This window comes from Amblyomma americanum, chromosome 5 (genome assembly GCF_052857255.1).
Source record: "Amblyomma americanum isolate KBUSLIRL-KWMA chromosome 5, ASM5285725v1, whole genome shotgun sequence".
Lineage (NCBI taxonomy): Eukaryota > Metazoa > Arthropoda > Arachnida > Ixodida > Ixodidae > Amblyomma > Amblyomma americanum.
The window spans coordinates 198800998-198815937 of NC_135501.1; the positions used below are offsets into that span (position 1 = coordinate 198800998).

General features: G+C 50.5%; 2 protein-coding genes across 2 annotated transcripts in view; both read right to left on the minus strand.

The window, feature by feature from the left end:
* Positions 1–781: 781 nt before the first annotated feature.
* On the minus strand, positions 782–2651 carry LOC144135478 (neprilysin-3-like). The gene is made up of 2 exons (XM_077668133.1): positions 2519–2651; positions 782–1163 (listed from the first exon to the last, which is right to left on the minus strand). Exons 1-2 carry the CDS (start codon positions 2642–2644, stop codon positions 819–821), a joined length of 471 nt encoding a protein of 156 aa, XP_077524259.1. The 5' UTR covers positions 2645–2651; the 3' UTR covers positions 782–818.
* A 32-nt stretch (positions 2652–2683) lies between these two features.
* Positions 2684–14940, minus strand: part of LOC144134508 (neprilysin-1-like) — a 29713-nt gene continuing 17456 nt past the window's right edge. Inside the window, exons 9-11 of the mRNA XM_077667416.1 lie at positions 13201–13398; positions 5482–5711; positions 2684–2713 (exon numbers count right to left, since the gene is read on the minus strand). Coding sequence (XP_077523542.1) covers positions 2684–2713; positions 5482–5711; positions 13201–13398 — 458 coding nt within the window. The remainder of the gene's footprint in view (positions 2714–5481; positions 5712–13200; positions 13399–14940) is intronic.

Consider the following 14940-nt stretch of genomic DNA (forward strand, 5'->3'; position numbering starts at 1 on the left):
ATAGAAGAACGCTTCCATAAGCAGTAAGATTTGAGGATTGGACTACGTGGGTGTAAAGGTCACGCGAAAGGAACCACCCGTTACAAATATTTCTTTAGACAGTCTGCAGACTGTTCATAGACTTCTGTCAACAAAGTCCATAGACTGCCTAAGGACAATGCTAGATACCAGTCTACAGGCATTACAAATCCTATAGACAGTCTATGGACAATCTATAGATATATGACCATGCACTTTTAATAGACTTTTTTCTATAGGCTGTCCGTGGACTATGAATAGACAAAAATAAATATCTACAGGAAGGCAACAGAGCCTATAAGAAGTCTGTAGACCATTTTATAAGGGATGAACACTCGCGCAGTGTTAGATTAGGGGTTCGTCAACGACCTTCTTAGAATAGTGAGCTCAAATTAAGCCAAACACTTCACTCATAGTACCTTTTAATGGCACTGATAAGTTTCGCGAAGTGCTGTAGTACTTGTTCTGAATTTGTGACTGTAATCAGCAAAGCGTAAAGCAGAGCGTCCAGTCGCTTCGCTGTCGGCGTTCTTCTTTTGCAAATACGATAAATAAGCAGGAATTTCCGCCTATATTTCCGGCAGTACAGACCTGAGAAGTGTCGTAGCAATAAAAGTAAAGGTTTCATGGTATGTAAATCATACCGGACACTTTCCCAAAAATGTGAAAGAGATCAACCCAAAGGTGACATTAAAAACAAATAAAACGAGCAAATCCTTGAAATCGGGTCCACACGTTAGCGTACAATAACTTGCAACCGGAGAGCAGTTGTCCGCTTAACTGGCTCCTGAGCTCCGGCTCTACCAGAATCGGCATCGGTCCCTGGGGTTCATCAGGTCACCTTCTCTGCAGGAGAAAGCCTTCGCAAACTCGGGCATGTTTTGCAGGGGCACGATGCATCGAGAACGGCTGTGCCAGTAACGCTCATGTTCTGAACTTCGTGTTCCTTCAGTTCCAGAGCACCACTTCAGGCAGTGAGAGACGAAGAAGGCCTGCTCGTGCGTGAGGCGCGGCATAAACGCCCTCTGTTGGTCGTCGTACGTTCTCCGGTAGGCGGCGTGCGCCAGCAGTAGGCCCGCGTAGTCGGCGACGCCTTCGGAGTCCGTATTGTCGTCAGTCGTCCTCGCCCGTGACAGTGATTCCGCCTGCAGGCGCAGGATAGACCAGTCGAGAGTGAACACAGAAAATAATGCATAGCCTGTTTTCTAGACTGACTGGCTCGAAAACTTCACCCGCCACGGTGGTTCAGTGGTTAGCGCATTCGGCTACTGAGCCGGAGTTACCGGGTTCGAACCCGACCGCTCCGGCAGCGTTTCGATGGAGGCGAAACGCAAAAGGCGCCCGTGTGCTGTGCGATGTCAGTGCGCGTTAAAGATCCCCAGGTGGCCTAAATTATTCCGGAGACCTCCACTACGGCACTTGTTTCTTCCTTTATCCTTTCACATCCCTCCCTTATCCCTTCCCTAACGGCGCGGTTCAGGTGTCCGCCGATATGCGAGAGATTTACTGAGCCATTTCTTTTCCCCAAAAACCAATTTTCAATTTTTTTTCGAGGTCTCATAGGGGCGAGAGAAGGGTCGACGATTCTGAACGCCGTAAAACAACCGCAGTAACAAAAACTTGTTGGTGTTGATACAGACTAAGGCTCCGAGTGTTATTCCTAATTCTGCAATGCTTGAACAGTCAAGACAAGTCTTTCGCGCGCTTCGGAGAATGCATTATGAAAATGTCGCGTATTTGTGCCGGTCTGCAGAAATGTTTCGCCGTAGTTGAGTCAGACGCCAGGATGGTGTGGAACAGTTAGGCGTATACTTGTGGGTAAAGTTTGTGTGCCGCAGCCATTGAGACACCTTTTTCGCTTTGCCAGGCTTTGGGACATGGCTACGCAATGCGATGTTGATAGATAATTCGCCGGCGACAACGACTTCAGACTGGTAGAAGTTCTAACCAATGCTTCCATTCGCCATGGTTCGGGAGGACGAGATTCACCTTCATGGCCTCCAGATGTAATTCGATACGTCTTACATTCTGGAACGAGGTGTTCAAAATATACTGAGCATAAGCATACCTACAGTACCACCATCAGCATACTTGCGACTTTGCCGCGGACGCTGTGTCGTGGATTATTTGCTATCCAACAAAACTGTAGACTGAAGTTCTTTCCAGTCGAGATCCTAAACAGGACAAACCGGCTCTCAAAATCAAATCAGCCGCTTTGCTGCGTTAACAACGAAGGCCACCAGATGGCACGGCGAGGCGGAAGCAGCGAGACGGTGCATGTTTCTCACTTGATTATATCGATTTGTAGCGCATTTAATACGCTAGTTACGCTTCGAATTAGTCAAAATTCGCATCAGTTAAAACCATTATTCCTATTTCCTCGCTTCAGACCTAACCTACGAAGGGAAAACGTCGCGAAAACAACCGACGTTAACGCAATGTTCCGTCAAAATATTGCATCAAAATGATTGCGCGCAAGGCGCGGTTAACAGACACGAACCTTTTGGTAGGATGAACGAAGGCACAACACTTTGGCTGCGTGCAGCTCCATTGTCGGCGATTTGCCCAAGTCGACCCGACGATTCAGGTAGTCAGTCGACATTGCAGCAACGTCGTAGGCATGCATAATTTCGTGGCCGAGAATCTGCAATTGCCGGTCGCAGGGTCATGCTCGCGTCTCATTTGGAGAGGAACGCTAGGTAAGAGAAATTAAGCGTATTACAGTTTATCAAATTGCGAAAAGTAGACTAAATCGGCAGAGTCGGGCTCTAAGATGCAGAGCAAATTGCAATCCACCTGCATTTATGCCCAGCATATTCGTCATTTTTATTGCAGGCTATGATGCCGCACAGCCATAGACTAATCTATGCGAGGACTTTTCTTGGAAATGAAGCCGACGATACAGAACACGAAAACAGCCGCTTTTCCTAAGGAGGGGAATATACTCCCCTGTTGCAATTAATGGCATTTCAAAAAAAAAAAAATCGGTGTGCAGTTACGAGTGTCGAACGGGAAATGTTTGAGCACTAGCTGTGGTGTAACAGCAAATAATATTTTACGGACTTGTCCTGTTCTTTATTTTGTCGCAAAGTCAGAAAGCCGGAGGTGAAAGCGGACTTTCCCAGGACTGAAGTGATATTTTGCAGCAGGTTTAGGCGGGTTTAGGATTAACTGTACCTACCGCAGCATCGGCGGACGCCCCTTAAAAAAATTTCTCTAGGCAGTCTTTAGGCTGTCCATAGACTTCTGTCTATAAAGTCTATAGACTCTCTGTAGACAAACGGTAGAGAAGTCTATAGGCAATGCAAATCCTATAGACAGTCTAGAGACAATCTATAGAACTATGGCCATACACTTTTAGTGGACTTTTGTCTATAGACAGTCTATAGACTATGAACAGACAAAAAGAAATATCTATAGGAAGGCAATAGAGTCTATAAAAAGGCTATAGACTGTCTATAGACCATTTTTATGAGGGGCCCAAACCATTCGGCCACCCGTCACCTTCCATCCTCTTCCATCTTTCGCTTTCCCTCTTCCTCAAATCACCTAGAAGTGGAGAGGGTAATTTCCCTCTTTCCACTTTGCGACCTTGCAACCGAGGAAGGTGACAGGTGCCGCTGCTGAAGCCGACGCTGACGGGGCGAAATTCAGGAGCTAGCTAAGAAGAGCTGACACTAAAAAAAAAAATGCTATAACTCTAAAAATTATAGCCAACGATATATTTTGACCATAAAAGCGAATTTTTTACCCTAAAGCGCCACGGGAAAGGTAGTTTGTTCGAGCACACCAGGTTCTCTACGCTAACGTCCGTCCGTCGCGGGTTTTTGAAGCACGTGGTGGCGGCAAAGATTGGTTTCTGCTTCGATTAATCAGCAAGAAAATGTTATCAGGAACCGAAACACATGTGTTACTGGGAACCCAAAACTACTGTGAGCTGTCAGGGGAGCCATACGCAGGGACAGCGAGTAACAGGCGTCTGGACAAGCTGATGCTGTTACACTTTGCGTTTCTACGGTTATACATGAGCAAGTTTTCTCAGTAATTACAGCCCTCGCATCAATTTCTGTGAGTGGACCGTCGTGATCTGTTAACCGGATCTGTCAAGTAGACATCGAGATTTGTTGATCTGAAACACTGAACACAAGAAAGCCGACGAAAGTAGGGTTTGAGGTGTCTCGCGTTGAGAGCACTTTCCTTCAATAACTGGGCCGACAATGATCTTCCTCTGATCTTCCTCGGCACTACGTCCCCGGAATGGGAGCTGCGCACGGAGGTCAACTGGCATCTTAATGCTCCAACCGTGGTAATTTTGTTGTATTTAACTTATCAGCGCAGGTGGCAAAAAAGCTCGTATCAGTGCTATTGGAAGCAGGTGCCAAGCCGAAGTAGGACTTAAATCAGACACCTATAGATCCAAAGAGGTGGAGAGACACAGTTACAGACGCGATGTCTCTGCAGCTTTCGCTTCTTTTAAGAAAAAGCTGTCGGCAAGCGAAGTTTATGTCACGATAAGTTCAGTTAGGTCAGTGAAGTTTGGATCCACAGTCAGGTTATAAAATTGTACAGCTACAGCCTCATCGGCTTGTGCCGCAAGCTGTGGCAGGTTGCCAATCGAGCACAGAGGCGTTGCAGTAATAAATGAGGACTTATGCTTTGGTGCTCAACTTGATTAAATCATCGACATTTAAATATTGAGCACGCCAGTCTTGTAATCAGTAGGTAGGCGCCTGTTGGCACGGGTTCACGTTCGGTAATTTTAGTCGAACCGACGTCTCATGCGCGGCAGATAATTGTCGCAAAAACTAAGACTCCAAGAAAATTGGTTGGAAACCATGCTATATTCAGGAACCGGTTCATGGCTACACGCTTTCTGGGGTAGCAACTCCTCTGTAGATATGAATTGGTGGTAGCGACTGTTTGCGGCTCAATGAAAATCTTTGAAAAGCTAGACGCAACATGAACGCCTAAGGTGCCATAAAGGCCATAGAGGGTGCTTTGTCGAATTAATTCGAAAGAAAGGAGGTACAGTCACAAACAACGCGTAAACAACAGTTTGCGTACATCGTGCCAAAATACATGCGCTTTCGGAAAGCATGCAGGCAAGGCAATCTTTCCAGTGCACACAACTAGTACAAAAAAGGCAAATTTTGTCAACCCACAGCACCAAGAGCGATCGAGTTTTATAAATTATAAAAACTAATATGACTGTTACTGACGAGCAGCTAGGAATCTCTAATTCCGACCAGATGCCTAACTCTACTAGTTATAAAGTTAATTGTTAACAATTAATTGAGCAGCTTAGTATTTAAAACGATACACCGGTTTTTTGGTGCGCGCCAACACTGGTAATACTATGCCAAAAAAGCCATATTTTCACCTAAAAAAGCTATTTCTGAGAAAGACGTAGTTTTTCCTGAAACACCTGGTATAAAGACCACGCGTACGCCGGTAAGCGTATACCTGTCCCAGTCCTCCGTAGTTCATTGCAGCAGGACCGTTGTTGATGAAGAAGGGCGGCTGCAGGAGCCCGGCATAGATATCGACACTGTGTTCCACGGGATTGTAGGCCGCGTTGGCCGCCGTAACGTTGAATTTCGCGTTGAGGTTACCCCTGAATTCTCGAGTCGTCAGCAGTCGATGCGACTCCAAGTACGGATCAAAGAAATTTGCGCCGACATTGGGGAAGTCCGCTGCAATGTCGACCAAAAGAAAAAAAAATGTGCATTGTTATGTCACTGATAGCGTAAGTAAACTTATTTGCCAGCAGGTCGCATGTATAAAATTTCAATTTAAATTGATTAAGTAAAATATAACATTGACGGAGCGGCAAGCCGAAGGACATGACAACATGACTGAAGGTTAACGATTGATTTTAATGGTCGCAGGCCACGAGCGATGAATAGTTGAATACGCAAATATCAAAGGCGTTGGTTCAAAAGTACACTGCAATCTTCTTCCTTCAAACTCGCCTGATTTCAACTTCTCGTTTATTGGTGCGAAATCATTATCCCGACTGACAAACACCGAGCGAGGCCTTGCGATGTTTGTGGGTTTATGTCGAAAGAAATAAAGACACAAAAATAAATCACATAAACATCCGTGACTGGGATTCGAACCCGCGGCGGCGCGAGCAGGTCAGCTTCCCAGGCCACAGCGCGAGAGCACTAGCCTTAATTTCACCGGAGCCAAACACGCCTCGTGTTAATTACTGCAACACAATCTCGCGCTGTGCACTGCAGGTCATCTTCAACTAATACTATTATCAAACTAATATTCGCGCTTTGAGCTACGTGTTGGTAGTGACAGAGAAATGTGCGCTGCATGCGTTGCCGTGGACAACATTGTGGCAGAAACATGGCACTACATCATTACGCGTTAGCGTTGACAACATGGCTACAGAAACGTGGTACTGGAGCATGCATAGGCCGCCGGCGTACATTGAGTGAACTGGCACTGACGATGAAAAAGTTGAAGACGCGCATAACTGGCTCCCTGGGTCAATGGACACCTCAATCGCGCTTTCAGGTACGTGGCGCTGGTGTCCACCTGCAAAACACTGAGCTTTCGCGCCATATTTCGTGGTTAGCAATGCTAAACCACGAATCATTTTTCGAATGATTCCTCAGTCCCGTCAAATGCACGTGCAATAGACGTACATGAATAAGATGATGATAAAAACAGTTTGATTGGAACTTATATTGATGGTCGCTAACACTCTTCCGGAAGTCATTGGTACCTTGCAGCCATTCAAGCCCTTTCCACTAGCATCTGCTCAACTCTCGGATGAGAGCTAGCTGGACAGCATATATGCTCCCATCGCTCAATCATCGGTTCTTTTGTCTTTTCTATCACTTTGTTGTTTTTGTAGGCTCATCATCACCATCATTAGCCTGACAGCGCCCACTATAAGTCCGACTGTATGCCACAGTGTGCGCCTTGTGGCTTTACAGTCTTATGGGTAGATTGCGTGAAGTCTTTTCAGACTCGATTGTGTGGCCGCTGCTGGCACATGACATGGTTAATTAGAAGGATTTGGGAGAGGCTTTTGGAGTCTCTCGCTCTGTAACCTTTTATAGTCGCGCAGTGCTTGTCCCGCCATGGGGCACTTTGTTTTTTCGTAGCCTTTTCTTTATTTTACCTTCCCGTCTTTAGGAGACGATGGAGCAAGTCCCTGCCAACCTCCACGGGCAACTTGCCGGCCGTCACCGCCGTGCTGGCAGTGTCGGCTGCACACGCACGCTGCAGCAACTCTTTGCTGAAGCCAGCCGCATCGTTGAGCTGCAAGCAGAGGCACGTCACCTCATCTCTGCTACTCAGCGCCTGCTTTCCCCCCAAAAGCGGCCCTGGCACCCCATTTGCATCTGCTACAAGCCTGCCAAATGCAGCTCCCGAAACTATCGTCACCCCCATACCCGTTGAGGCTGGAGAAAAAAGCTCCATCCTACTGTTGCAACCAGCAACAACGCTTTCCTCCCAAAAGGTTGCATGCACCCCTGCAGCCAAGGGTGCTACCACATCGCATGATGACAGCACCATCCTGTACTGGATGTCCGACCCTGCGCCGATCGATCCAGCAACGCCAAACTTTTCGGACCTATCCCCGATTGCAACCCAATCAACACCAGCGGCTCAGAACCCGCACACCACCACAGAACTGCCGCAAGCGATGCCTGAAACCCTACTGAAACCAGCAACGCAGCGCCATCCCCACAAGAGCGAGGACAGGGAGAAGCACCCAGACAACACCAAAAGCTTCTCCAACGTCCCTTGCTTCAGCTCTAAAGCCCCCGACAGCGTCTAAAGCGAATGCCACAGGCAGCGCGGGAATATCAAATCCCCAAAAGTCTGCCGCAGCGCAGGCAGTCGTTGTCGAGGGCGCTTTCCGGGCCGAGGAGTATGATGCAATGCCGGTGTGGGATGGCCACACCCACCTCTTGCCCGCCACCAACGCGGCCCCACCCAAAGCGGCGGAGAAGCCCTCTTCCTCCGACGCGCCCCAAGGGAAACAGCAGCGGCGCAACCAGCAGGCCCCGCCCACCGGCCTCCCTCGTCGGGCCAATGGCGACGGGCGCTCCCGGGACGCGTCGTCTGCTGGCCAAGCGAACGGCGCCCGCAACCATGCTGGCCATGCCTCCCGCTTCTCAGCCCACCTCTCCTTCCGCCCTCTCCAACCGGACTCGCCTTGGCAACGACGCTGTCATATGCGGCGACTTCAACGCCCACCACACTTATTGGGGTTGCGGCAACATCGACCGCCGAGGACGTGAGCTTTTGTCGGCTGCTCAGACATCCACACTGAGCATCATAAACAGCGGCTCCCCCACCCGTGTTCAACGAGTAGGGCGCCACAACGCCATCGATCGCACACTAGTGTCCGGAATGTGTGCCTACGCTTGGAAGTGCGAGCCGGACATGCAGGGCTCCGACCACCTTCCGATCGTGCTCACCCCCTCCTACTGTGACCGGGCAGCAACGAGAACATATACAGTGTTGTGAAGTGGAGTGTATTCCGCGATCTGTGTGAAGCACTACTGCCCCCTTCAACCAGCTTTCTCGCTCATATCGTTAACTGTGTTCGTCTGGCAACAACCCTGTGCGCTGTTCCAGCCGTGCGGCAAGGCGCATCGCACAGCGCAGAGCCTTGCGAACCGGCAAACCGGAACACTGGACCCTGCACTACAGACTCGACGCGGCGTGCCGTCGTCACGCGGTCCGCCGCCGCAAACAAAGCTGGGCCAGACTGCGCAGCTCTCAGCGATACAAGGCGCCCTGGTCGAGCGTGGAAAATTCTTCACGCCATGCTCAACCCTCGAGTGCCTCGTTGCCCTGCCCTGGCCATTGCAATCAACCGGGGAATAGACACAGGGACCCGCGCAGAAATTCTGGCGGACAGTTTCGCCGCACCTCTTTGCGCGTCCCAGAACATTGCGCCACCCAGCCCTCCTCTTCCGCCGCTGAAGTGTGTAGTGCGATTCTGACCACCCACGACCTGAGCAACGCCCTCGAGCGCCAACAACACTGCAGCCCAAGTGCTCCCGGAGCTGACGGCGTCACCTATCGCATGCTGCTTAACGTGGACAGGCAGCAGCGGACAGACCTCCGCGCCGCGTTCAACGCAGTCTGGGATAGCGGCAACATCCCTGGTGGGTGGCGTTCTGCGATCGTTGTGCCCGTCCACAAGAAGGGCGAACCCCCGGGCGCTCTCTCCTCGTACCGGCCAATTTCCCTGACCTCCGCAGCGGGAAACGCGCTCGAGGACATAGCCCTGCGCAGACTAAACTGGATTGCCGCTGTTCGCAACGCCCTCGCCCCTGAACAAAGCGGATTCCGCTCACGGCGCCGTACCGCAAACTGCATATAACACAAGTTATCTCTATTCTATAGAGGAGGCCAAAACAAAACGCCACGCAGCTTACCTCGTCCTCCTAGACATAAAAAGCGCATTTGATCTCCTGCCGCATGATGTTATATTAGCGTCACTCACCTGGCTCGGAGTCTCAGGAATGCTATTCCGCTACGTCAAAGCTTTCCTGACTGAACGATCCTTCCAAGTTCGTGTGGGAGGCGCTCTCAGCTCTGCGCGCACTGTCACCACAGTTGTTCCACAGGGCAGCGTTCTGAGCCCCTATTTAACCTGGGCTTAGCACGCCTTCCCAAATGTCTGCCACAGTCCCAGCACAAAATCAGAGTGGCCATATATGCGCACGACATAGCCATTGTCGCCTCTGGACCCACCTTATATGGCCCCGAGATTCGCCGTCATCTACTGAGCCGGAGTTCCCGGGTACGAACCCGACCGCGGCGGCTGCGTTTTTATGGAGGAAAAACGCTATGGCGCCCGTGTGCTGTGCGATGTCAGTGCACGTTAAAGATCCCCAGGTGGTCGAAATTAATCCGGAGCCCTCCACTACGGCACCTCTCTCTTCCTTTCTTCTTTCACTCCCTCCTTTACCCTTCCCATACGGCGCGGTTCAGGTGTCCAACGATATATGAGACAGATACTGCGCCATTTCCTTTCCCACAAAAAACCAATTATAATTATAATTATATCTTGAGCTTAACGCCGTTGCCAGCTACTTAAGCGGAATTAGCCTTAACACCTCACCGGGGAAAACTGTGGCAATCAACTTTCACCCGAGGGCTGCCAGTCGCAGGTTGACACGCCCCCTTCCACTTCAAGGCTCCTTGACTGGAAAACCACTGGGAAGTACCTCGGATTAAGCTTAGACCAAGGCCTCATCTACAAATCAGCAGTTGGCGACCATCGCGAAGAAAACAAAAGAGTCGCAGAATACGCAGCCAGGCTTTTAGCCAAGGGACAGGGAACGACTCGCACACTCCACCTACGGCTGTACGAAAGCATCGCCACGGCACGCATATTAGGCAGTTTTAGCTGTGCGTACGCAAGTGCTTGCGTACGCAAAGCGCTACGGCGTTGCGTGCGTTACGTTGTCCGCTCCGAAGCATAGTTTTAGCTGGCCGTGCCGTAGCGTCCCTCAGGCGCACGTGGCGCCATCTAGTGACGAAACGTCAAACCAAATCAACGCTCGGTTGAAGAACATTTCATTCGTGATTACTGATAACTAGTGTGAGTGCATTGTGAGCTTTTTTTGTTCCAAGAAGAAAAACTATGCAAACCGAAGAAAATGTAAGAACTGGCTAAAAGCCAGAAAACTGCTTCGCCAGGTGTCGTTGCTACGAGGAAAACACACTGCATGTAGTTAGGCCTAGGAGTTTGAAAATCACCAAATTATCTGAAAAACAGGGGCTAGTTATCGCTTATACCACTGTGTGTGGGCAAGAGTAGGCGAAATAAAAGCGAACCACTACCATTTGAGCGAGCTATTGCGTCGGAGAATCCGGCGGCGACATGTTTTTATTCCGAAGCGGGTGAGAAGGGCGCCGCCATCTTGTCAAAGTTAGCGTACGCAAGCCACGCAAGCGCCGCAACGCAAAGTCCGCTGGCTAGCGTACGCACGCAAGACGCAGGGCTTGCGCTTGCGTTCTGCGCATGCGCACTACCGTCCCCGCAAACTCCTTTGCGTACGCTAAGCGGTTGCGTACGCACAGCTAAAACTCTATTATATGCCCTCCCCCTGCTACGCCTCCGGCCGACAGTGTGGAAGCGCCTCGACATCGATCAGCGCACAGCCACGCGACGCTTTGCTGGTCTCCCACGCACTTCTCAAGTAGGACCCACGCACACTGAGCTGTAAGTGTGGCCCGTGTCGCGGCGAGTGTATCGTACTGCGCTGAACCGCATTGAACGCCTACATCGTGCGCCCGGCACCACTCAGCTCTTTGCCGATCTATACGCGCTTCGCCGCACTCGCGCATGGCACAAGCCCTGCACGACTTGAACTTTGTCGTCCGAGCTGATCCTGTCGCAGCTCCACCAGTGCCACCGCCCACATCAGGAGCCTTCACTCACCATCAACCTGAGCATCACAGGCGTCCGCTCAAAGTTCCGCACGCCGCAATGCGCGCTACGGCAGGAGCTCCTCGTTCGGGAGAAGTACGCACAAAGAACCCACCTTTACACGGATGGGTCCGTTACACGGGACGGGAACAAGGCAGCCGCCGCGTGCGTAGTCGATCCCCTCCCTTGGCATCGAGAGGCAGTGTCGACTCCGATATTTCTCCTCGTCTACCACCGCCGAAATAGCCGCACTACATCTCGCCGCTGACGTCATCTTGGAACAAGCCAACCTCACCAAAGTCGCTATTTTCAGTGACTCTCGTGCTGATCTCTCGCAACTCCTTCATCCGGATCGCAGTGCAATGTGTGTACAGTGGCTCCACCACAAACTGTGTCCGCTCAGTGCGCGCGGCTGGGATACTTTGTTGCAGTGGGTGTCATCCCACGTGGGAGTGCCAGGAAACGAAGCTGCTGACCGACTCGCCAAGGCAGTCCACTCCAACCCAGCAGCTCCAGTTTGTGAGGCTATCTCGGCCTTTGACGCAGCGCGTCACATACTGCGCCACAAGGTTGCAGTTTGCCACCCAGACCCCCGCGTCGCAGCCGGCAAGCTCCCAAGGCCTGTCCCGTACCTTGCCTTCGGACGCGCGGCATACTCTCTACTCCTGCGCATCAGGATTGGTTGTGTCTTCACGGCAGACCGACGCCACCGCCTCATGGGAGAGGCCGACACAAACTGTATTGACGACGGAGAGACAGAAACAGTTGAGCACCTGCTCTGTGAATGCCCCGCTAATGCTAACGTGCTCTCCATAATGCGCGCCGAATGCAGCAAGCTCGGCCTGCCGTCTGCCACTTCCGGCGACCTAGTCTTCCCTGAGGCATCGCCACACAGAAGGAAAGCTGCACTGTCCGCTCTAGTCTCCTTCATCGATGAGGAAGGCCTTCGCAGGCGAATCTAGTGTCAGCCCAGTGCTTTGTGCTGCGTGCTGTGAACACAAACCTTCTGTGCATTGTGCCCCAGTGTGCTGAATTTTCACCAACGCGCGCTACATTGTGTGTGCCCGCAAACCCCTTTCCAGAGACTCTTTGGCGTCTCCACTTCCCCTCCTCCTGCACTCAGAAACATACTGTGATCAATGAGTGCATGGGCGTCTTCTGACTCACACCAGTGCGCGCTTCGCAATGTGTGGCCGCCCACTGTTTCTCGTGCCTGTGTATCGCGCTTTTCGTGCCGCATTCTGCCGTGCTCTTGCCGCCATTTCCGCCCCCGGACCCGTCCTCGATTCTATCTCTTTAACTCCCCTCCCCCAACCCTGTGCATTGCAGCGAAGGTGTTCTCCAAGAAACAGTTGCACGCCCGGGCTGCACACAATTTTTCACCAACAACCAGAACCACTAACGGGAGAGGCTTGTGTCCTGCATTTGACGTAGTCAGGCTGTTGTTAATTATGATGTGATTGTTTGTATTCCCAGTCTTTGTTCCTATTCCTTTTCCTTGTCCTCAAGATATGACACGCCGGATGAAATAATTGGTGGAATAAGAAGACCAGCTAATCAGCAAACAGCCACCGTGGTTAGGGCAATCGTGTTCAAGATTGGGAGTTGGTGCGATTATTCAGAGAATGTATTATGCTGTATCAGTGAACACTTACATAATTGAATTCTAGTGTGTCACTCTCCACTTGTAGAACAGCATATTAGGAGAGCACTGATATCGGCAGAAACGCAGTGACGCTACTGCTTGGTGGATAGCTCACCGTAGAAGGACTCCACCTGGGACTCTTTGCTGAGGCCTTCCGGGAAGCCGAGGGTGAATTGGAGGTACTTCGCCTTGTCAGACATTACGCACCAAGCGTCTCCCTGGATCCATTCCGTCTCCTTTATCTTGGTCTTCAGAGCTTCTATAACGTCCGTGGTAATCCAGTGGGCTGACCCCAGTGCACTCTGGGGAACAACTGCCAGGGACACGTCGGATGAAAGAAGACAGTGTCGTCAGCATGGTACAGGGAATTACGTTTTTATGTGCCGGGTTTTAAAAAATTGCTGTGCGCTAAATACTGGACTAATCGAGAGCAAACACCACTCACAAGGGAGTGGTTTAAGATCTAAATGAACATCGGTGCTTGCCTCCATTTGGTGGAATTAGGGAGAAACTGTTTTCGGCTACGAGTACAGTTCTTGCAGACGCGAACCAAGCATCCGGTCTCACAGGCTGCGCCATCTGCCGGACGGCCAAATGACCCCCTCTCCCTCCTCCCCCGCTCATCTTCGAAGAGAGCGGGCTTCTCTCTCACCCACTGAGCCGGGACCTCGTTTGCCTAGCTGTCCGGCAGATGGCGCAGCCTGTGAGACCAAATTAGGGTGCCTCGATGCGCGCTCCCCCGCGGGGGCGCGCGCATCGAGGAACCCTAGACCGGATGCTTGGCTCGCGCCTGCAAAAACTGTACTCGTAGCCGAAAAGTTTCTCGCTAATTCCACCAAATACAGCCAAGCGCCGATGTTTATTTAGATCTCTAACAACTTATGCAATAATATTCTACCTTGTGAGTGGTGTTTGCTCTCGATTAAGCCAGCATTTTGCGCATAGAATTTTTTTTAAAAAATCTGGCACATACAAATGCCAGTCCCTGTATATGTTCCATTAAGCATAAAACTACGATAAAACTCCCTTCTTCAGGGCTTGAAGTTTCCAATGCTTTTGAAGCAGCTTCGCACCAAATTCTAAAGTTAAGGGATCGGGATAACTGAAATTAGGTGTGAAGTTGTTGAACGCGGAAGACATGTAAAAAAACTCAGGGTCATTAATTCTATTATCTACTGGCAACTCCACCGCATTCGAAGTTGCTGCTGCCCTGACCGGAAGTGACTACTAGGGCTTGCGAGCTTCAGTTTGCTCTTCCCCAACTCATCCGGTATACCTCCTCCCCCCCACCTGCCACAGACGGCAGGCGCAGGCTTCACACATACGAACCTTGTCTATAGTGACGTCACTTCCATCAAGCCAATGGGATTTACCCGCTCCGGTGACATAACTGATGACGTCACTGCCCGTCAGCCAACAGTCATGTTCTTCTCGTATGAATAGAGAAACCAGAATTAAGTAGCCCTAAACTGCTACTGCACACAATCATTAGCCGCATTAAGAGGCAAAAGCAAATGAACCAATAGTCGTATGATCATATGAGCCAAAAAGCGACAATCGATTGGATGCAATCGTGCAAGCTGCGAGATGAAAACGTGATCGCCATCTTATTAGAATTGCGATGATGGTAAACTGGTTGCATCTCAGGAACGTGGTGCAGCCCTCAAAAGTTTGAAGCATATACGAAAGAATAACTATCCTTTTGAGGTTAACGACCGTTTTGAGGTTACGTTAGTAATCGCCGGGCAGTAATATGTTTTCACACACCCTGATTCTTTAAAGAGAAATAATTTGGTTGATTGGAAATTTTTGTCTCCTCATCAGGAACTTCTGCAAAAGCTGTCCCTTTATTTAT